The following is a 24,719-nucleotide window of genomic DNA, read 5'->3' as shown; positions in this document are numbered from 1 at the left end:
AGAGACCAGTATGGTAAAGGGTCAGGTATGAGCCAGTGTGAGAAGTGAACGCAACACTGGGCAGAAGACAGCCCTATCCCTAACTCCCTAAGAGTACTAAAGGGGCTTGGTTAGGGAAAGCCTAGAAGACTGCTAGGGAGACAGGTAGCCATAGTCTTAGGGAAAACATCCCTAGTCCCAGTCAGAAAACAACAGTCAAGGGTTACCTATCGAGAACTACTAGCACCCCCATTAGGGTCACCTAAGTTAAGGAGGCAGGGATAAGACCAGGGAGGTCGAGACAGAGAGGGACGGCCCTCGCACCAATACCTCTTATGCCCCGGTGGGCCCCGAAGAACCTTGAATTTGGAAGCCATTCTGACCATCTGAGCGTGGTATTTTGTGGCGGACCGCCCTGTCACACCTATTAACAAAGGGAATCAGAATGTGGGCATCATCAATGCATGCTTTCAGATTGTGCCTATCCAACCCTGCACACGATTGTGTAAATCTAGCGTTGGGAGGGGCCAGATCCAGGCACTCCAGCATGCATCCAGTATTTACGAATGAAATTTGCATTAAAAAACAGACAAAGGAAACATTTATCGGCCCCTATTTGGAACAGGACGCAAGGGAAGCCTCAATCAGCAAAAGGGTCATAAGTGACCTTTCTCTGCATTTCCACCTTCTCCCACCATAAAGGCCAACAGCAGTACTTATAGCAGCTGTCATGTGTGCGTTTCCAATGCTTGCAGAGGGAGGAAAAGAATAGTTAACATGTTTATATTCAGGAGATGAGATCAAAATTACAATATGAGGAAATAGTTTTACGGTGAGTAGCAATTTTATTGTATGGCATGTGCCCCTTTTTACCACCCCTGGGTTCTGGACCCCACATAATCTCCTTGGAAATGTAATTGAATAAGGCCTAATGTGGGCCTTGGCCTCCAGCTCTGTCTTTCCTCTTGTGTTATGAATATTGTATGCATCCATAGCCATCTGTCACTCCCATGAGAGTGGCAGAATGTGCCAGGTCTGATAGAATCCATTTACAATGATTCCCGCCATCCTCTCCGGACATCTCATCTTTAGGCTTTGGTTTCCATTTCGCTGCCACTCATGTGATATTTCTTCATCAGCTGCTGTTTCTTCAATAGTGCTTTGTATATTTAATATTTTTGTGGAACCTCTTGTCTTTAATGCAGGGTTATTTTCTTGGAGTGATTTTAGGTTTTGCTCACTGTGTTGTTTTTCTTTATTTTCTTTTTTTCCCTATTACTTTTGATTTTTTTCCCAGCATTAATGTCTCCTAGATCAGGGCATGTTTCCATTTATTAGATGGTGTGAAGGAGCTTAAAAATCAGAGTGTGCTGGAGTAATGTTCTGCACTAGAAGTAGGAGCAGACCAGCTTCTATTAACCTTCCTGTGCACAGTGCCTGTGCCTGCGACTTTTGTGGCAGTGTTACATTTGCCATCTCTTTTGTGGCATTAACCACTATTCGCAGAGCACTAATACTAGAGCCGGTACATTGCTGATTTATCAGGGTTCAGCACTGTTGCAACTGCTTTCGTAAATCACCTTGTTTCTGATCTCTGATGTTGTTGCAGAATTGACAATGTTTTGAAGTGCTCACCACACTCTGTGCACCCTCACGGCTTCCCCCTGCATGATTCTTCCATGGAAGTAAAGTTCTGAACTGCAAATTTAGCTTTTCCCTCACCCCCGCAGTTCAGAGGTAAGGCACAGCTGACGCTTTTCTTGCATTATGTGCACTGATGGGGATTCCCCTCTGTATGGGTCTTCCGATGCTGGTTCAGTATGAGTGAACCCATATTAAATACAATGGTATGGCTTCGATCCAGTTTGGGATCTGAGGTGAGACCTCAAGAGAGGTTCCTGATTAAAGGGTTTCCCTCAGTATAGATCCTTCAATTCCCACTCGGGCAGGAACGGTAACTGAAGCTTTTTTTACATTTTAGGCATCGATATGCCTTCTCCCTTATAAGGATCTTCTGATGCATGTACAGACGTGAGGTACATCTGAGGCTTTTCTCACATTCAGTGCACTGTTATGATTGCTCCTCCTCGCATTCAGTGCAGACGTGAGGTACATCTGAGGCTTTTCTCACATTCAGTGCACTGTTATGATTGCTCCTCAGTGTGGCTACCCTGATGCCTGTACAGACGTGAGGTACATCTGAGGCTTTTCTCACATTCGGTGCACTGTTATGATTGCTCCTCAGTATGGCTACCCTGATGCCTGTACAGACGTGAGGTACATCTGAGGCTTGTTTCACATTCGGTGCACTGTTATGATTGCTCCTCAGTATGGCTACCCTGATGCCTGTACAGACGTGAGGTACATCTGAGGCTTGTCTTACATTAGGTGCACTGTTATGATTGCTCCTCAGTATGGCTACCCTGATGCCTGTACAGACGTGAGGTACATCTGAGGCTTGTCTCACATTCGGTGCACTGTTATGATTGCTCCTCAGTATGGCTACCCTGATGCCTGTACAGACGTGAGGTACATCTGAGGCTTGTCTCACATTAGGTGCAATGTTATGATTGCTCCTCAGTATGGCTACCCTGATGCCTGTACAGACGTGAGGTACATCTGAGGCTTTTCTCACATTAGGTGCACTGTTATGATTGCTCCTCAGTATGGCTACCCTGATGCCTGTACAGACGTGAGGTACATCTGAGGCTTGTTTCACATTCGGTGCACTGTTATGATTGCTCCTCAGTATGGCTACCCTGATGCCTGTACAGAAGTGAGGTACTTCTGAGGCTTGTCTCACATTAGGTGCAATGTTATGATTGCTCCTCAGTATGGCTACCCTGATGCATGTACAGACGTGAGGTACATCTGAGGCTTTTCTCACATTCGGTGCACTGTTATGATTGCTCCTCAGTATGGCTACCCTGATGCCTGCACAGACGTGAGGTACATCTGAGGCTTGCTCACATTAGGTGCACTGTTATGATTGCTCCTCAGTATGGCTACCCTGATGCCTGTACAGACGTGAGGTACTTCTGAGGCTTGTCTCACATTAGGTGCAATGTTATGATTGCTCCTCAGTATGGCTACCCTGATGCCTGTACAGACGTGAGGTACATCTGAGGCTTTTCTCACATTAGGTGCACTGTTATGATTGCTCCTCAGTATGGCTACCCTGATGCCTGTACAGACGTGAGGTACATCTGAGGCTTTTCTCACATTCGGTGCACTGTTATGATTGCTCCTCAGTATGGCTACCCTGATGCCTGTACAGACGTGAGGTACATCTGAGGCTTTTCTCACATTCAGTGCACTGTTATGATTGCTCCTCAGTATAGCTACCCTGATGCTCCTCAGTATGGCTACCCTGATGCCTGTACAGACGTGAGGTACATCTGAGGCTTGTCTCACATTAGGTGCACTGTTATGATTGCTCCTCAGTATGGCTACCCTGATGCCTGTACAGACGTGAGGTACATCTGAGGCTTTTCTCACATTCAGTGCACTGTTATGATTGCTCCTCAGTATAGCTACCCTGATGCTCCTCAGTATGGCTACCCTGATGCCTGTACAGACGTGAGGTACATCTGAGGCTTTTCTCACATTCAGTGCACTGTTATGATTGCTCCTCAGTATAGCTACCCTGATGCTCCTCAGTATGGCTACCCTGATGCCTGTACAGACGTGAGGTACATCTGAGGCTTGTCTTACATTAGGTGCACTGTTATGATTGCTCCTCAGTATGGCTACCCTGATGCCTGTACAGACGTGAGGTACATCTGAGGCTTTTCTCACATTCGGTGCACTGTTATGATTGCTCCTCAGTATGGCTACCCTGATGCCTGTACAGAAGTGAGGTACTTCTGAGGCTTGTCTCACATTAGGTGCAATGTTATGATTGCTCCTCAGTATGGCTACCCTGATGCCTGCACAGACGTGAGGTACATCTGAGGCTTGCTCACATTCGGTGCACTGTTATGGTTGCTCCTCAGTATGGCTACCCTGATGCCTGTACAGACGTGAGGTACATCTGAGGCTTTTCTCACATTCGGTGCACTGTTATGATTGCTCCTCAGTATGGCTACCCTGATGCCTGTACAGACGTGAGGTACATCTGAGGCTTGTCTTACATTAGGTGCACTGTTATGATTGTTCCTCAGTATGGCTACCCTGATGCCTGTACAGACGTGAGGTACTTCTGAGGCTTGTCTCACATTAGGTGCAATGTCATGATTGCTCCTCAGTATGGCTACCCTGATGCCTGTACAGACGTGAGGTACATCTGAGGCTTTTCTCACATTCGGTGCACTGTTATGATTGCTCCTCAGTATGGCTACCCTGATGCCTGTACAGACGTGAGGTACATCTGAGGCTTTTCTCACATTCAGTGCACTGTTATGATTGCTCCTCAGTATAGCTACCCTGATGCTCCTCAGTATGGCTACCCTGATGCCTGTACAGACGTGAGGTACATCTGAGGCTTGTCTTACATTAGGTGCACTGTTATGATTGCTCCTCAGTATGGCTACCCTGATGCCTGTACAGACGTGAGGTACATCTGAGGCTTTTCTCACATTCGGTGCACTGTTATGATTGCTCCTCAGTATGGCTACCCTGATGCCTGTACAGACGTGAGGTACATCTGAGGCTTGTCTTACATTAGGTGCACTGTTATGATTGCTCCTCAGTATGGCTACCCTGATGCCTGTACAGACGTGAGGTACTTCTGAGGCTTGTCTCACATTATGTGCAATGTTATGATTGCTCCTCAGTATGGCTACCCTGATGCCTGTACAGACGTGAGGTACATCTGAGGCTTGTTTCACATTTGGTGCACTGTTATGATTGCTCCTCAGTATGGCTACCCTGATGCCTGTACAGAAGTGAGGTACTTCTGAGGCTTGTCTCACATTAGGTGCAATGTTATGATTGCTCCTCAGTATGGCTACCCTGATGCATGTACAGACGTGAGGTACATCTGAGGCTTTTCTCACATTCGGTGCACTGTTATGATTGCTCCTCAGTATGGCTACCCTGATGCCTGCACAGACGTGAGGTACATCTGAGGCTTGCTCACATTCGGTGCACTGTTATGATTGCTCCTCAGTATGGCTACCCTGATGCCTGTACAGACGTGAGGTACATCTGAGGCTTTTCTCACATTCGGTGCACTGTTATGATTGCTCCTCAGTATGGCTACCCTGATGCCTGTACAGACGTGAGGTACATCTGAGGCTTGTCTTACATTAGGTGCACTGTTATGATTGTTCCTCAGTATGGCTACCCTGATGCCTGTACAGACGTGAGGTCCTTCTGAGGCTTGTCTCACATTAGGTGCAATGTCATGATTGCTCCTCAGTATGGCTACCCTGATGCCTGTACAGACGTGAGGTACATCTGAGGCTTTTCTCACATTCGGTGCACTGTTATGATTGCTCCTCAGTATGGCCCTTCATAATTGTACAGACTAGAGGTCACGTGAAGCTTTCCTCACACTCTATACACTGGTACGGTCATTCCCCGGTATGGATGCTTTGATGCTGGTACAGACTTGAGCAACATATGAAGCTTTTATCACACTCCGGACACTGGCATGGATCTTCTGATGCTTGTCCAGATGTGACTTCTGAGTAAAGCTTTTTCCACACTCTGTACACTGATACGGACGTTCCCCAGTATGGGTCTTTTGATGCTGACACAGACTTGAGCTACAAGTGAAGCTTTTATCACACTCCCGACACTGGTATGGTCGCTCTCCGGTATGGATCTTCTGATGCTTGTCCAGATGTGACTTCTGAGTAAAGCTTTTTCCACACTCTGTACACTGATACGGTCGTTCCCCGGTATGGGTCCTTTGATGCTGACACAGACTTGAGCTACAAGTAAAGCTTTTATCACACTCCGGACACTGGTATGGTCGCTCCCCGGTATGGATCTTGTGATGCCTGTACAGACTTGAGTTATGACTGAAACCTTTCCCACACTCTATACACTGGTATGGTTGCTCTCTAGTATGGACCTTCTGATGATTGTACAGACCTGAGCTCTGAGTGAAGCTTTCCCCACACTCCATACACTGGTGTGGTCGCTCCCCAGTATGGACCTTCTGATGGCGAGACAGATGCCAGCTCTGATTAAAGCTTTTCTCACACTCTGTACACTGATACGGTCGTTCCCCAGTATGGATTTTCTGATGGCGGTACAGATGCCAGCTTTGATTAAAGCCTTTCTCGCACTCTGTACACTTATACGGTCGCACCCCAGTATGGATCTTCAGATGGCGGTACAGAAGCCAGCTCTGAGTAAAGCTTTTCTCACACTCTGTACACTGATACAGTCGTTCCCCAGTATGGATTTTCTGATGGCGGTACAGATGCCAGCTCTGATTAAAGCTTTTCTCACACTCTGTGCACTGGTATGGTCGTACCCCAGTATGGCTCCTCTCATGCTCGTACAGATGTGGCTTACAAGTAAAGGTTTTCTCACACTCTGTACACTGGTATGGTCGTTCTTCAGTATGTATCTTCTGATGCTGGTGCAGATGTGAGCTCCAACTGAAGCTTTTCTCACACTCCGAGCACTTGTGCGGTCTGTCCCCTGTGTGGGTTCTCTGATGCCTTCTCAGGTCTGCTGCCAAATTAAAGTGCTTATCACATTCCATGCACTCGTAGGACTTCTCCCCAGCCTGGATCCTCTGACGGCTGCTCATTCTCTGTTGAAAGAAGCAGAGATCTCATGTATTATTTTATGTCATTGCACAGCCTAAAATTCAATAGACCTAGTGCAGAACTGTTCTTTATTGTTTCCACAGGCCAGTCCTTAATAAATATAACAAAATAAACTCTGCCGAGCCTTCACAAATTACGCAAGAAATATTGACAAATACACTTGCTGGGGGGAAAACACACTTACTTACATATACAATGTTGGGCTTAGACTAATTTAAAATTGTATAAAATGCACGTCTCAGTTTGAGTTTTTATTATTGAAGGGTGTTGAATAAAAAAGCACTGAAAAAGAAAAGAATTCCATAGAAGTTGCTCCTCGAGGCAAAGGGGCTTCTCTCGTGCCAAAGGCCGATTTTGAAATGGTGGGGGAGTGACTACCGCTTGCTCTTTTAAACCACCCACTGGGTTATCATCCCAAGCTCACCCCAACACTTCTCTTTTAGTTTAACAAACCTTTCTTCATTGACTATTAATGGCAAAGTCCTACCACCATCCATAATACAAAATCTAATTAACTCTAAGTAGATCCCTTTCACTGGCAAGGGATCATGTTCTACTTGGGATATCCTGTAAGCCTTTGTCCTTACAGGATCTTATTCCAGCATTCCTCCCTGTCTGAAGACGACTTTTCTTTCCAAATGCTTTACTAATACAAATCCACCTTGAGGATAGCGACAAAACAAAAAGTTGTGCGTGTTGATGGTTGTGTCGTGATCCAGGTAGAATATCGCAGTAGTGAGTGCAGGAACTTTTACTTGATTTCATCGAGGAGATTTGGTCGAATCCAAATCCATCAAATGTTTTATTTTATTTTAAGCCATTTTGCTGCAAATATATGTGTGGGGGGGGGGTCCTCCCTTTACTCCTCTTGCCCCCCAACTCAATTATTACCCTTAGTCCCTCCCCCAACATATATTTGCAGCCAAATTTGGCCGAAGGAATTGGCTTTGACCAAATCGCCTGCGATGAAACCTCCCTATTCCCTTTTACTTCTCTGATTCTTTCTGAGATATTTTAAAAACTTTAGAAACAAGACATTCTCAGATGATCGCATAATATGAGCACACATGACTGCATTCCTCCACTTCAGCTCTCAGCATCTGATTGAATTGATTAGGCTTCTAATAGAGGTGGTTTAGATTGAATTCTGCACTTTAGTAATGTCAGAAGGGATGCATCGCAGTTTTTCTATCTATCTCCACCAAGCCCACTTGACATAATTATGTCATTTTCTGCAGTTTGACATTCTTATAATAGGCAAGTAGCTTCCTTCCTCTTACCATTAACACTGTATAAATTTTTTTATATTCTTTTCTCTTTCATGTTCACCCTTTAGTACCCAATGGAGAGCACCCTTATGCAAGGACCTTTCACTATTTATAAGACTGAATACATCTTGTGATGTTGTACATTCCATTTTTGATTCATAAACAATGTAGGAGTCTGTGAGGAAGTAATCGGTATATTTTTCCAGAAAAATAGACATTTAAGATGAGTAAACATTGTCACCAAACGAATTCTTACAAAATTGCGAAAAGTACTCAGGGCATACCCTCCAAGTCCCTCTTCACTCTTTATTAATTCATGAGGAGATACTAATTCCAGAAAAACATATTGCGTCAGCTGCAGGAAACCATAGAAACGTCGTAAGTACTGTGAGCAAACAAACACATCCTATAAAGGCTCTGACAATGTGAGAATTGAAGGGAGAATTTAACTAAACACTCCAATCTTCAAAAGAAGAACCAGCATCACCTCCCACCCTGAAAACACAGCGAGAGATGAAGACCAAGGAGCCAACACGGTGCATCCTGGAGCCGCTACTGCGCATATATCTGCACAACAATCATTCTCAGAGAGGCTGCCAAAGGATGGCAGCAAGCATGGCCAGCCAACACTTACAGAGACACAGACAACTCAAGATCTAGCAAGATAGGTCGGGATAGTCCTACGCATGTCTGATAGATGTAGGTTCCCCTCCACGCGAGAGAAATGACATTTCATGCTTACAATCCCTGACCACGTCTGGGGCATTCGGAGAAACCACAACGTGGAAAACAAGATCCCATGGGTGAATGATTGGCCCCACCTTAAGATGAACTCCAATAAAACTGGGTAGGAGATCCCCAAAGCTCTCAAAGGCTCTCACAAAACGCACATCAATATTGCACACTGTGGGCAAAAGAAAGACACACAACCTCATTATGAGTCTGGCAGAAAGGGTAAAAATGTCAGGGACAGAATTACTGGCACTTTATCTCCCGATTCCTGCTCCAGTGAATTAGGAGTATGGTGGCTAAAAGGAGGAGTCACATCCAGCAAAAAGCTAGAGGTGAATCCTCAACACTCCCTTATAAAATCAGCAGATTTACTTCGGCAATTTCCACACGTTATAATTCCACCAAAATCCCCATGGAGTCCTTTGGACGTCAGAAATGGGGACTAACATCACCACCACTCAGTGGCATTGAAAGCAAATGGGTTTGTTGCTATTTCTGCCACCTATTGCCAAATGTGTAATGAGGCTCACAGAAATTCCCAATACAAGCCTCCAGGGATGCACATTTCAACATGGAAGCTACGAGGCAGGCATAAATAGTCACTTGCCTCATAAAGTCTCCACCTCATCAAGTCAACATAACATTTCTTAAGCGCCAGGAGTCAATTACCACAGAGGTCAGTGAACATTTCAAAGCCTAAATAACACTCTGCAAACAGAGCAGAAAGGAACACACCTTTCATTCAGGTGACTGAGGCAAGATCCAATCAGACTAGGCTAGCTAGGCTTCACAGTAAAGGGACCCACCCCAAAACATGAGCCCTACAGGACCGAAGCTCTGCTCCTACTAATCCAGAGGAGGATTAATGGAAAGGGAAGAGAGAAACGGAACAATGCCCCGGTCACAAGGCCGTGGGAACTCGCAACTACCAACAAAGGGATAAAGCAGCAAAATAAAAGAGTTTTATGAAGCAGAAGTAAAACAGCAGATCATTGCAGGGAAATGTTTTCAGGATGGCTGTGAAAGAAAAACAGGGCCAAATCGAGACACGTGACTCTTCCCTAGACTCAAAACATGGTGCAAAATGTGTACTCAAAAATAGAAAAAGTTGTAACGTAGCTATAAGTGGAGGGGCACTACTATATTTCTTGCTCGATAGTGATTTATATGTCTTTCTGTTTCAAGTGTTTATTAACTTAAAACAAAGTTCTGTGACTTCTGGTGCAAGGGAGTATCATCTCCTGGCCCGCGGAGACCAATTCAAACATATACCCATCTACCCCTATGCACTCTAGTGGGGTCAAGTGACCTCCTATTTTCCTTGCTGTACACACATGTGCATGTGTGTTATGTAGTGTTTTAACACGAAGGGAATATTCACAATTGAACCATTCAAACTAGCAATTCCACAATTCTCTTAGTGCATCAACGGTTTTCACTCAAATTTAGAACACAATATTAAAATATGAGGTTCAATTTCAAACTTACATAGGTATTCACAATATAGGAGAGTTGCCGTCCTTGCGTATATTTGTTAGTGTACACTTGTAATCAAACCAAGTTACTTTCCCTTGATCTTAATAAAAGTCAATTTACAATTATGGTTCCAATTCAATTATTTAACAATTAACAACTAGCTGATGCGTTTCAGATATACCATCCATCATCAGGGCTTGTTCAACGTAAAAATTCTAACGTGTGGTCTTTGTTCACATCCGTCTGTGTACCTGAAATTGATAATAGTGTATACTTTAATATAGGTAGTTTTATACTATCCATTTTAAGCTCATTTAGTATGTCCAAAGATGACTAACCTCACAAGGTGTTTTGTCAATCAAACATTAACTAATTGCCCTGGTTCTTCTGTGACCCAGTTTCTTCTCAAGTCGGACTGTTAGATAACCTATATTAGACAATAACAAACATCACTAAAATTGCCTAATCAGTTCATTAAAAAAGTAAATAAACCTACGGTGCATCTAGACTTCCTGGTTTACTGGGATATATACACCACAATCTTTTTTTCTATGGTGAATACCTATGTAACTTTGAAGGTGACATTGAACCTCATATTTTAATATTGTTTTCTATATTTGAGTAAAAACCTTTGATGCACTAAGATAATTGTGGAACTGCTACTTTGAATGGTTCAATTGTGAATACTCTCCATTTGTGTTCTAAATTTGAGATAAACTTGACCCCCACTAGAGTCCAACAGGTTAGATGGATATATACAAAATATGTACTATTTTATATTTTACTTGCCAAGTCAAATATGTAATATTTGACTTGGCAAGTAAAAAATGGAGTGCTGTGTTTATGTATAGAGTTGAGATGGTGAGTGACTGTTTTTGATGGCTAGCTAACAGCTTGCAACTTGAATTTTTGCATCCTTCTCGAAATTTACATTTTAACACACACATTAGGAAAGATCCTTTCAATAGTATCAAGTGCTTCCAGTCACACTCTGTTTCCGTACAGAAAACACAAAACTCTCCCTACTGGGTGAGGACTAGCCCAACAATGCTATACTAGGCCGTGTGACGAATCCAAGGAATTTGTTCCCTCTCCCCCATGGAGGCGCCCCCCTCTTTGGGAATAGAGAGGCAAGCCCACGTCACTTAATGCCCCCTAGGGGATTCGACAAGTGGGATCACACTGGGGGAGGCTCTGCCCTTGAGGACAAGAACTCCCCAGAAAGGGATTTTGTCCATCCTCTCTCATGTGGAAAGTCCCATAGGTTTGTTGGCTATATAGCGATTGACACATACATTGCTACTTATGATTGTGAAGGCATCATGAAGCTAGATTCAGACAACAGATTTCAGATTTAAACAAAAAGGTTTTTATCAACTCAAATGTCAGGATGGTTGAAGTCCTATCTTGCCTATGCTAAGGTGGGAAAGTTCAACTTAAAAGTCTGTCTGTGTCCAAAACCTATACTTGCCCTCACAACTAAAGCCAAACAATGTGTAGGGATGTCAGCGTTCTGAGCTCCTTCCAGCTGCTGGCTTATTCTTCAGCTCCCCTTCCCCAAGTTCAAGATGGTTGTATCAAAGTCTCTGGATTTCAAACAGTTCCACAAAACCCTCGGGGATCCCTTCCCCAAGTTCAAAACAGTTCCATGACACCTTGGGATTCCCTTCCACAAGGTCAGAACAGGCACCTTGTACTTGTTCTCAAGCTCTCAAAGTTCATGATTAATTCCAGACTAAATTTATACGGTTTATAGTGATTTTTTCAAATGCAATAATGTCGAAAGTCATTTTTTGGGGAAAAAAAATGTCAGAAAAAAATGTCGAATTTTTTTGTACATTTTTTTTTAAATGGGGGGATTCCCCCCAACCCCCCTTTTTTAATTGTTTTTTTTGTTTGTCCCCATTTTTTTTATCCCGAACCCCAAAATAAATATATAATTTAAAAAAACAGAATTCGAAATATTTTTTTTTCGACATTTTTTTTTCGAAAAAATTGTCATTCTGCATTATTTTTTCAAAAAAATGACCGACCACCAATTTATACTGCTTCGGGTTTCTTGCCAGTTCATCAGATTGCTTTCCCATGATTCAGAGACCTCTTTAGTTTTCCACAGTTCAGTCTCCCTGGTCTAGGCGCAATTGTCGGACCACACTGTCCACCCACTACATGTCACGCAACCAGGGGCACTTGGCTCTCCTGCCAACAGAGGCTCTTCTGTGATCCTATCCGCATAAAGATTCACACTCAACAACCTTCCTGGCTTCTCACATTTGGGGCTCCCCGGTCGAGGCGCAGTTGTCAGACCGCACGGTCCACCCACCACAGGTCGTGCCACCAGGAACTGTAGGTTCTCCCCGTTAGCCTCTTTTGGCTTTGCCACAATGTATCATAATTCCCTTTTCAGTCTTAGGCCTTTTATTCTTGCATATATTTCACTTTGTTTCTTCACCACCTTGTTTTCGTGTTCACTCTTAGTTTTCCTTGCAGATATGCTTTCTTTTCCGGTTTCATACAGTTTTGTACTTGGCGTTCAAATGGGTAGTATCTGCAGTTCACGCACATTTGTCATAGGCTCATAGCTTTGCCCAAAAATGTTCACTTCGTTCGGTATTCAGTCTGCACAATCTTTCACCCTGACGCTTGCAGATTACATGGCTGTAAATATATTCTCAAGTTCAGTTCATCATGTGCATGTCTTTCATTAATTTAGCTTCCATTTCAGATTTCCCCACGGCCACCAGGAGTGCCTCGAATGTCATGAACCACCGAATTTGACACTTTTGGACTTCGTGGTCCATGATGCACCACAGCGTAAGCTCAGTGTTTCCTCCAAGCTGGCCGACGGGCCAGAAACGCTGCTCCCTAGCCTTAACGCGCAACACCCTGCCTTCTAGAAAACAGGCACGCCCCCGTGGCTCTGCGCGTCTCAAAGCTTCTGCTTGGAGTTGCTAGACGTGTTCAATCCTTCTTGGGACTTGCAAACTTCATTCCCACATTTTCTGACATAGTGCGTCCCATAGTGGCACTCCTAAAGAAGGATACACCATTCAAATGGTCCACAGCTCAGGAAAAGGCCTTTCAACAATTGAAACTGAAATTTACTCAAGGTCCTATTCTGGCTCAACCCGACATTGATCGACCCTTCTTGGTGGAAACAGACGCTTCTGACTATGCCATTGGAGCGGTCTTAAAAAAAGAATTCGAAGACAAGATGGAACATCCTACAGCCTACCTATCCCGCACCTTGACTTCCAGTGAGAGCCATTATTCTGTCCTGGAGAAGGAGTTATTGGCCATGCGACAAGCCTTCACCGACTGGCGTCACCTACTTTTGGGTGCTAAACATCCAGTGCAAGTACGAACGGATCATCGTAACTTGCAAATTCTACAATCCCTGGAACACAGGAATAGTCGCCAAGCCCGTTGGGCCTTTTGTTTTTGCCCAGTACCAATTCCAAATACATCCCTTTCCCGGAACTAGTAACATAGTTGCTGATGCCTTATCTAGGCGTCCTGACTACGAGTATGTAGAAGCCTGGGCCTTTCCGAAGATATTCCCTAAAACAGTGTTTGTGGCACAAGCAAATTCTCTATCCGTGCAAGAACACCTTCCAATCTCTGGAAGGAATATATCACGAACAATAAATGGAACTTAGTAACAAAGGATGGTTATCTTTTCAAAGACAAATGGCTGGCCATACCCACACAAACGCTGAGAGACAAGATCCTGAACCTCTTTCATGATACTCCATTCAGGACATCGAGGCATCACTACTACCCTCCGCCTCATACAGAGCCAATTCTGCTGGCCAAAAATGATTACTGACATAAAAACCTACATCCAAACTTGTGCTGTGTGCAATCAGTACAAACATGACAACAGGAAACCTGCAGGTCTTCTAAATCAACCCACGTTACCAACACTCCCCTGGGAAATCATTGCCACTGACTTCATCGTGGAATTACCCCCATCCATAGGATATACAACCATAATGGTCACCATCAATTTGTTTACTCACATGGCTCACTTCACACCATTGTTCAAACTGCCATCCTCACGTGAACTGGCTGGAATATTCATAAAACATGTATTTAGACTTCATGGATTACCTTCCAAGATCATATCCAACAGAGGACCCCAGTATATATCCCAATTCTGGAAACAACTATGCCAAATATTAGGCATCCAGTGTGAATTGTCTTCGGGATATCATCCTCAGACCAATGGGATAACTGAACGAGTAAATAAGACCCTAGAACAGTATCTCTGCTGTTTTGCAATCAAGGTCCAGGATGACTGGTCACTTTTGATACCTGTAGCTGAATTTGCTTACAACAAATCTGATCATTCGGCCATCAAAACAAGTCCATTCTTTTGCAGTTAAGGATTTCATCCTTCCGTTCTACCATCTGTTCTTCCGCATCCTACCCCGGTCCCTGCGGTTGATTCCTGGATAGAAACACTGGTAAACGTACATAGAGAGGCTAACGAAAACCTGGAAAAGGCCAAGATGGACGTCAAACGCTATGCTGATACCAAGAGGAGAATTAGCCCTTCTTATGCACTCAGAGATAAGGTTTGGCTATCCTCAAAACTTCTGCCTCGACATCTGCGGCCAAATAAACTGGCTCCCAAGTATTTTGGACCTTTCTCCATTAAGGAAATCATAAACCCAGTGGCCTTTCGACTCCAGCTTCCTGAAACTTGGAAGAGGATTCAACCGGACTTCCACACTTCCTTATTGAAACCTTATGTACAATCCACCAGAACTGCTCCAAGACCTAATCCTGTGCTCGCTAATGACCAGATTGAGTTTGAAGTCTCCAGGATATGTGATTCCAGATACAGACGGGGTCAGCTCCAATATTTGGTCGCATGGAAAGAATATCCTCCCAGCGAGCGTACCTGGGAACCAGTAGCAAACATGAATACCCCCCGTCTAATACAAAGATTTCATCGAGTCCACCCGGGCAAACCCGGTGGTTCTGGGTTCAGGAGGAGGCATATTGTCATGTACCACCGAATTCGACCCTTTTGGACTTCGTGGTCCATGATGCACCGTGGCGTAAGCTCAGTGTTTCCTCCAAGATGGCCAACGGGCCAGAAACGCTGTGCTCTAGCCTTAACGCGCAACACCCTGCCTTCTAGAAAACAGGCACACCCCCGCAGCTCTGTGCGTCTCAACGCTTCTGCTTGGAGCTGCTAGACGTGTGCTTGAGTCCGTTATCCGTGCTATCTACAGTTTCTACCTTTATTTTCTTCTTCCTGGAACCCTCTTTCAGATTCCTACATTCCCGTGAGTCATTTCCATCTTCCCGAATTCCATCTTACCTTCGGTGCCTTGTACCTACACCTCCGAGCGTAAGCTCGTGATCCTCCTTCCTGGATCCGTGACTACCTTCCTGGATACTGAACACTGTCCGGCTTAGGCGGCCGGCTACCACGCTGGAACCCGAAGAGCCACGCTGCAACCTGTACAAGTCTCGAACAGCGAGAAAGAAGGAACTTGCATCCAAGAAGTCCACAAGCAAGGAAAAACAGGTGAGAAAAAGAGAAACTTGTGATATCGAAGGGGTAAGAAATCGAATACCCCGTGATGGGGCGAGGAACCATGGCAGGGTGAGGACCTAAGAGACACTTGGCTGGGTGAATGCCACACAACCCCAAGAAAGCGTAATAGACACAAATCCCCACGGCAGGGTGAGAAACAGGAATACCCTCTGCAGGGTGAGATCCAAATGACCCATATGGTGATATGATATGATAGGTTATTTATAACGCACTTAATACCCAGCGGTATCTAAGCGCGGAAGTGGGGATCACACCTGTGTTGCTCCGTGTCGTCTTGCTTCCGAGGCGAGCATGTTGCCGCTGAGCTATCCTCCCGAGATACCCGAGAGTCCTCACCATGGTTTGGAACCATGGCAAGGTGAGGAACTAAGAGACACTTGGCAGGGTGAATGCCACACAACCCCAAGAAGGGGTAATAGACACAAATCCCCCTGGCAAGACACAAATCCCCCTGGCAGAGTGAGAAACAGGAATACCCTCTGCAGGGTGAAAGCCCAATGACTCCAAGCAGGGGTATAATAAGTGTGACAAGAAGGTTGCAAGAGAGACAGACACACCCTAGAGTTGACCGAAACCCACCATATTCCAGACAGGAGAAATCTGCATTTAATTAACAAAGTCAAAAGCTGTTCTACAAGGTAAATAGAAAGACTTAGAATACATTTGTATTGGAACTATGAACTGCTCTGCCAGGCACAGGGCCCGGAAACCTAGGGTGGGGGTCAGAAGCCAACCACTATTTCGACTAGTAAGAAAGGAAGGATTTACAGACCTGTTCTGAGGAACTTTTTGTCAGTTCTTTGTTTTAGTGGCCAGGTTAGTACTTTGGTTAGATTAGGCTTTTGGGACAGAGGACTGTGTTTGGTTTGTAAGACTTACTGACGAGCAACAGTTATTCTCCATTCTTTTTAGATAGGGCCAAGATGAACTTTGGAGCTGGGGGTATAATAGGCCTTTTTTAACTTCAATAAAATATACGTGTTGAACCATGACCTCTAGTTCGCCCCCTGCGGCTGACTTACCCCAATACGCATGTTGTTACTTTGGGCTACTGATGTTCCTATTGATGGATCCAGTTCTCCTGAAATATGGGATGGCTGGAACAGTGACAGCACTGTACAGCAAATCATCACAGGGAAACAAATTGGACATGCCGAAGAAGCACGCAAACAAACACTTGCTGCACTGTGTGTATGCCTGTTACCAAGGGGTGGCCTTCTAGGCACATGCAAGGCCTGCTAGGAACCATGGAGAAATGTCTCATCTCTGAAAAATGAAGGCCAATGTCCAAGGACATTCTAACCAATGATGCTGGATCACATGGCGCAGGCGCATCTCTGCAGCAAGTAACCAGGTCTGTTAGATGCAGTGTCTCGAATGCACACATTTCCTCAGTGGCAGCAATCATTGGGTATTTCTTTGCTGCCACTGATGAAATATGTCCAAAGAAATGCCCACTGATTGTTGCCACTGAGGAAATGTGTGTAATCATTGGGTATTTCTTTGCACACAGTGAATCAGTGGCAGCAATCATTAGGCATTTCTGTGCACACATTTCAGAAGTGGAAGCAATCATTGGGCATTTCTGTGCACACATTTCCTCAGTGGCAGCAATCATAGGGTATTTCTTTGCACACATTTCCTCAGTGGCAGCAATCATTGGGCATTTCTGTGCACACATTTCCTCAGTGGCAGCAATCATTGGGCATTTCTTTGCACACATTTCCTCAGTGGCAGCAATCATTGGGTATTTCTTTGCACACATTTCCCCAGTGGCAGCAATCATTGGGCATTTCTGTGCACACATTTCCTCAGTGGCAGCAATCATTGGGCATTTCTTTGCTGCCACTGATGAAATGTGTCCAGAGAAATGCCCAATGATTGTTGCCACTGAGGAAATGTGTGTAATCATTGGGTATTTCTGTGCACACATTTCATAAGTGGAAGCAATCATTGGGCATGTCTGTGCACACATTTCATAAGTGGAAGCAATCATTGGGCATTTCTGTGCACACATTTCCTCAGTGGCAGCAATAATAGGGTTTTTCTTTGCACACATTGCATAAGTGGAAGCAATCATTGGGTATTTCTTTGCACGCGTTGCATAAGTGGAAGCAATCATCGGGTATTTCTTTGCACACATTTCCAAAGTGGCAGCAATCATTGGGGATTTCTGTGCACACATTTCCTCAGGGGCAGCAATCATTGGGAATTTCTCTGCACACATTTCCTCAGTGGCAGCAATCATTGGGCATTTCTTTGCACACATTTCCTCAGTGGCAGCAATCATTGGGCATTTCTGTGCACACATTTCCTCAGTGGCAGCAATCATTGGGCATTTATTTGCACACATTTCCTCAGTGGCAGCAGTCATTGGGTATTTCTTTGCACACATTTCCTCAGTGGCAGCAATCATTGGGTATTTCTTTGCACACATTTCCCCAGTGGCAGCAATCATTGGGCATTTCTGTGCACATATTTCCTCAGTGGCAGCAATCATTGGGCATTTCTGTGCACACATTTCCTCAGTGGCAGCAATCATAGGGTTTTTCTTTGCACACATTGCATAAGTGGAAGCAATCATTGGGTATTTCTTTGCACACGTTGCATAAGTGGAAGCAATCATCGGGTATTTCTTTGCACACATTTCCAAAGTGGCAGCAATCATTGGGGATTTCTGTGCACACATTTCCTCAGGGGCAGCAATCATTGGGTATTTCTTTGCACACATTTCCTCAGTGGCAGCAATCATTGGGAATTTCTGTGCACACATTTCCTCAGTGGCAGCAATCATTGGGCATTTCTTTGCACACATTTCCTCAGTGGCAGCAATCATTGGGCATTTCTGTGCACACATTTCCTCAGTGGCAGCAATCATTGGGCATTTATTTGCACATATTTCCTCAGTGGCAGCAATCATTGGGTATTTCTTTGCACACATTTCCCCAGTGGCAGCAATCATTGGGCATTTCTGTGCACATATTTCCTCAGTGGCAGCAATCATTGGGCATTTCTTTGCACACATAAGTGGAAGCAATCATTTGGCATTTCTTTGCACACATTTCCTCAGTGGCAGCAATCATTGGGAATTTCTGTGCACACATTTCCTCAGTGGGAGCAATCATTGAGCATTTCTGTGCACACATTTCCTCAGTGGCAGCAATCATTGGGAATTTCTGTGCACACATTTCCTCAGTGGCAGCAATCATTGGGAATTTCTGTGTACACATTTCCTCAGTGGCAGCAATCATTGGGAATTTCTGTGCACACATTTCCTCAGTGGCAGCAATCATTGGGAATTTATGTGCACACATTTCCTCAGTGGCAGCAATCATTGGGTATTTCTTTGCACACATTGCATAAGTGGAAGCAATCATTGGGCATTCCTTTGCACACATTTCCTCAGTGGCAGCAATCATTGGGAATTTCTGTGCACATATTTCCTCAGTGGCAGCAATCATTGGGAATTTCTGTGCACACATTTCCTCAGTGGGAGCAATCATTGGGCATTTCTGTGCACACATTTCCTCAGTGGCAGCAATCATTGGGAATTTCTGTGCACACATTTCCTCAGTGGCAGCAATCATTGGGAGTTTCTGTGCACACATTTCCTCAGTGGCAGCAATCATTGGGAGTTTCTGTGCACACATCTCCTCAGTGGCAGCAATCATTGGGAATTTCTGTGCACACATTTCATCAGTGGCAGCGATCATTAGGCATTTCTTTGTACACATTGCATAGGTGGAAGCAATCATTGGATATTTCTTTGAACACATTCCCTCAGTGGCAGCAAGCATTGGGCATTTCTTTGCACACATTTCCTCAGTGGCAGCAATCATTGGGAATTTCTGTGCACACATTTCCACAGTGGCAGCGATCATTGGGCATTTCTTTGCACACATTTCATAAGTGGAAACAATAATTGGGTATTTCTTTGCACACATTGCATAAGTGGAAGCAATCATTGGGTATTTCTGTGCACCCATTGTATAAGTGGAAGCAATCATTGCGTATTTCTTTTCACACATTTCCTCAGTGGCAGCAATCATTGGGCATTTCTGTGCACACATTTCCTCAGTGGCAGCAATCATTGGGAATTTCTGTGCACACATTTCCTCAGTGGCAGCAATCCTTGGGAATTTCTGTGCACACATTTCCTCAGTGGCAGAAATCATTGGGAATTTCTGTGCACACATTTCCTCAGTGGCAGCAATCATTGGGAATTTCTATGCACACATTGCATAAGTGGAAGCAATCATTGGGTATTTTTTTGCACACATTTCCTCAGTGGCAGCAATCATTGGGCATTTCTTTGCACACATTTCATCAGTGGCAGCAATCATTGGGTATTTCTTTGCACACATTTCCTCAGTGGCAGCAATCATTGGGCATTTCTTTGCACACATTTCATAAGTGGCAGCAATCATTGGGAATTTCTGTGCACACATTTCATAAGTGGAAGCAATCATTGGGTATTTTTTTGCACACATTTCCTCAGTGGCGGCAATCATTGGGAATTTCTGTGCACACATTTCCTCAGTGGCAGCAATCATTGGGAATTTCTGTGCACACATTTCATAAGTGGAAGCAATCATTGGGTATTTTTTTGCACACATTTCCTCAGTGGCAGCAATCATTGGGAATTTCTGTGCACACATTTCCTCAGTGGCAGAAATCATTGGGAATTTCTGTGCACACATTGCATAAGTGGCAGCAATCATTGGGAATTTCTGTGCACACATTTCCTCAGTGGCAGCATCATTGGGAATATCTGTGCACACATTTACTCAGTGGCAGCAATCATTGGGAATTTCTGTGCACACATTTCCCCAGTGGCAGCAATCATTGGGAATTTCTGTGCACACATTTCCCCAGTGGCAGCAATCATTGGGTATTTCTTTGCACACATTTCCTCAGTGGCAGCATCATTGGGAATTTATGTGCACACATTTCCTCAGTGGCAGCAATAATTGGGCATTTCTGTGCACACAATTCCTCAGTGGCAGCAATCATTGGGATTTTCTGTGCACACATTTCCCCAGTGGCAGTGGCAGCAATCATTGGGATTTTCTGTGCACACATTTCCTCAGTGGCAGCAATCATTGGGATTTTCTGTGCACACATTTCCCCAGTGGCAGCAATCATTGGGCATGTCTTTGCATTGGACCTTAATAATTACTCTGGAAAGATGGCGCATTATCTTGCGGAAATGAGTGCGTAGCAAGAATCAGATACTTCAATATAAGACACGTTTGAAAAAGGAAAGTGGGCTGTGAGGAAAACTCATATTCCATTCTGATCTCTTGAACATCAAACAGAGCTTGTGAGGTTACTGGAGGAATACTGTGCCTGGCACAGCAACACCCCACGGTACTGGCGCAAAATGTATCCGTGGAAGTGCATGCATCTTAACAGGCGTACTAGAGCAAGCAGCGTTATACAAACAGCGTTACACAGAGGGAATATTGCAATAAACCAGTTGCTTACTGAACTGGAATAATGTATGTAAAGCGTCTGCGTACATGGGTGGTTTTCCTACATTGTATGTGGCTTGCGTGGTGCATGTTTCTAACAGACGTAATGTTAGGACTTTCATGATGTTTCATTTTAATCTGTTTCGCACTGATGGGATGTTGCCGACTTTCCTTTAACCCGCAAACAGTGGAGGCACTTACACAGCAGTTCGTAGCATGTGTTGCCATGGCAATGTCTTTAGGAGGTTTCCTGACCATGAAGACTGTGTACCCAAGGAGGAATATTGGTTGAGATTAACGAGCGGAAAAAAATATCGCCAATCAATGCCGAGATATTGTACTGGAAGTAAAATGTTTTAGCCATGTACACACTGAACATTGTTAATGAGATGCTATGCACTGTGTGTAGATGATTTGTGCAAGGTTCATTTGCTAAACCAATTCACAATAAATACGTACAGGAATGGTTTGGCAATCCATTGCATGCAACTGGTCAACGTTGCCACCAGGGGGAGTTTGGTGAGATACTTGCAAAGGATGCTGGTCGGCTCCATGCTCTTGGAATTCAGATGTATCATGGGTTCCAAACACAGAGTCATCTGGGAATCTCGCGCCGTGAAGGAGCGCAAACTGAATCCGCGCTGAAGAGCAAAGGAGAGAACACAGTGCAAGTGGCTAGCAAAGGAGAGAACACAGTGCAAGTGGCTAGCAAAGGAGAGAACACAGTGCAAGTGGCTAGCAAAGGAGAGAACACAGTGCAAGTGGCTAGCAAAGGAGAGAACACAGTGCAAGTGGCTAGCAAAGGAGAGAACACAGTGCAAGTGGCTAGCAAAGGAGAGAACACGATGCAAGTGGCTAGCAAAGGAGAGAACACAGTGCAAGTGACTAGCAAAGGAGAGAACACAGTGCAAGTGGCTAGCAAAGGAGAGAACACAGTGCAAGTGGCTAGCAAAGGAGAGAACACGATGCAAGTGGCTAGCAAAGGAGAGAATACAGTGCAATTGGCTAGCAAAAGAGAGAACACAGTGCAAGTGGCTAGCAAAGGAGAGAACACAGTGCAAGTGGCTAGCAAAGGAGAGAACACAGTGCAAGTGACTAGCAAAGGAGAGAACACAGTGCAAGTGGCTAGCAAAGGAGAGAACACAGTGCAAGTGGCTAGCAAAGGAGAGAACACGATGCAAGTGGCTAGCAAAGGAGAGAACACGATGCAAGTGGCTAGCAAAGGAGAGAACACGATGCAAGTGGCTAGCAAAGGAGAGAACACGATGCAAGTGGCTAGCAAAGGAGACAACACAGTGCAAGTGGCTAGCAAAGGAGAGAACACAGTGCAAGTGGCTAGCAAAGGAGAGAACACAGTGCAAGTGGCTAGCAAAGGAGAGAACACAGTGCAAGTGACTAGCAAAGGAGAGAACACAGTGCAAGTGGCTAGCAAAGGAGAGAACACAGTGCAAGTGGCTAGCAAAGGAGAGAACACGATGCAAGTGGCTAGCAAAGGAGAGAACACGATGCAAGTGGCTAGCAAAGGAGAGAACACGATGCAAGTGGCTAGCAAAGGAGAGAACACGATGCAAGTGGCTAGCAAAGGAGACAACACAGTGCAAGTGGCTAGCAAAGGAGAGAACACAGTGCAAGTGGCTAGCAAAGGAGAGAACACAGTGCAAGTGGCTAGCAAAGGAGAGAACACAGTGCAAGTGGCTAGCAAAAGAGAGAACACAGTGCAAGTGGCTAGCAAAGGAGAGAACACAGTGCAAGTGGCTAGCAAAGGAGAGAACACGATGCAAGTGGCTAGCAAAGGAGAGAACACGATGCAAGTGGCTAGCAAAGGAGAGAACACAGTGCAAGTGGCTAGCAAAGGAGAGAACACGATGCAAGTGGCTAGCAAAGGAGAGAACACGATGCAAGTGGCTAGCAAAGGAGAGAACACGATGCAAGTGGCTAGCAAAGGAGACAACACAGTGCAAGTGGCTAGCAAAGGAGAGAACACAGTGCAAGTGGCTAGCAAAGGAGAGAACACAGTGCAAGTGGCTAGCAAAGGAGAGAACACAGTGCAAGTGGCTAGCAAAAGAGAGAACACAGTGCAAGTGGCTAGCAAAGGAGAGAACACAGTGCAAGTGGCTAGCAAAGGAGAGAACACAGTGCAAGTGGCTAGCAAAGGAGAGAACACAGTGCAAGTGGCTAGCAAAGGAGAGAACACAGTGCAAGTGGCTAGCAAAGGAGAGAACACGATGCAAGTGGCTAGCAAAGGAGAGAACACGATGCAAGTGGCTAGCAAAGGAGAGAACACGATGCAAGTGGCTAGCAAAGGAGAGAACACGATGCAAGTGGCTAGCAAAGGAGACAACACAGTGCAAGTGGCTAGCAAAGGAGAGAACACAGTGCAAGTGGCTAGCAAAAGGGAGAACACAGTGCAAGTGGCTAGCAAAAGAGAGAACACAGTGCAAGTGGCTAGCAAAGGAGAGAACACAGTGCAAGTGGCTAGCAAAGGAGAGAACACAGTGCAAGTGGCTAGCAAAGGAGAGAACACAGTGCAAGTGGCTAGCAAAGGAGAGAACACAGTGCAAGTGGCTAGCAAAGGAGAGAACACAGTGCAAGTGGCTAGCAAAGGAGAGAACACAGTGCAAGTGGCTAGCAAAGGAGAGAACACAGTGCAAGTGGCTAGCAAAGGAGAGAACACGATGCAAGTGGCTAGCAAAGGAGAGAACACGATGCAAGTGGCTAGCAAAGGAGAGAACACGATGCAAGTGGCTAGCAAAGGAGAGAACACGATGCAAGTGGCTAGCAAAGGAGAGAACACGATGCAAGTGGCTAGCAAAGGAGACAACACAGTGCAAGTGGCTAGCAAAGGAGAGAACACAGTGCAAGTGGCTAGCAAAAGGGAGAACACAGTGCAAGTGGCTAGCAATAGAGAGAACACAGTGCAAGCGGCTAGCAAAGGAGAGAACACGATGCAAGTGGCTAGCAAAGGAGAGAACACGATGCAAGTGGCTAGCAAAGGAGAGAACACGATGCAAGTGGCTAGCAAAGGAGAGAACACGATGCAAGTGGCTAGCAAAGGAGAGAACACAGTGCAAGTGGCTAGCAAAAGGGAGAACACAGTGCAAGTGGCTAGCAAAGGAGAGAACACAGTGCAAGTGGCTAGCAAAGGAGAGAACACAGTGCAAGTGGCTAGCAAAGGAGAGAACACAGTGCAAGTGGCTAGCAAAGGAGAGAACACAGTGCAAGTGGCTAGCAAAGGAGAGAACACAGTGCAAGTGGCTAGCAAAGGAGAGAACACAGTGCAAGTGGCTAGCAAAGGAGAGAACACAGTGCAAGTGGCTAGCAAAGGAGAGAACACAGTGCAAGTGGCTAGCAAAGGAGAGAACACGATGCAAGTGGCTAGCAAAGGAGAGAACACGATGCAAGTGGCTAGCAAAGGAGAGAACACGATGCAAGTGGCTAGCAAAGGAGAGAACACGATGCAAGTGGCTAGCAAAGGAGACAACAC

The 24,719-nt window shown here is 45.1% G+C and overlaps 1 protein-coding gene across 6 annotated transcripts in view; it reads right to left on the bottom strand.

Annotated features, from left to right (window-relative positions):
* Window positions 1-804: 804 nt before the first annotated feature.
* Window positions 805-24,719, bottom strand: part of LOC138489434 (zinc finger protein 135-like) — a 176,645-nt gene continuing 152,730 nt past the window's right edge. For all 6 annotated transcript variants that reach the window (XM_069617152.1, XM_069617150.1, XM_069617153.1 and 3 more), the window contains one exon: window positions 805-6,694. In XM_069617152.1, coding sequence (XP_069473253.1) covers window positions 5,480-6,694 — 1,215 coding nt within the window. In that variant the 3' untranslated portion in view covers window positions 805-5,479. The remainder of the gene's footprint in view (window positions 6,695-24,719) is intronic.

Source organism: Ambystoma mexicanum, chromosome 9, assembly GCF_040938575.1.
Source record: "Ambystoma mexicanum isolate Mex_15411 chromosome 9, UKY_AmexF1_1, whole genome shotgun sequence".
NCBI lineage: Eukaryota > Metazoa > Chordata > Amphibia > Caudata > Ambystomatidae > Ambystoma > Ambystoma mexicanum.
This window is presented reverse-complemented; position numbering and strand designations above follow the sequence as displayed.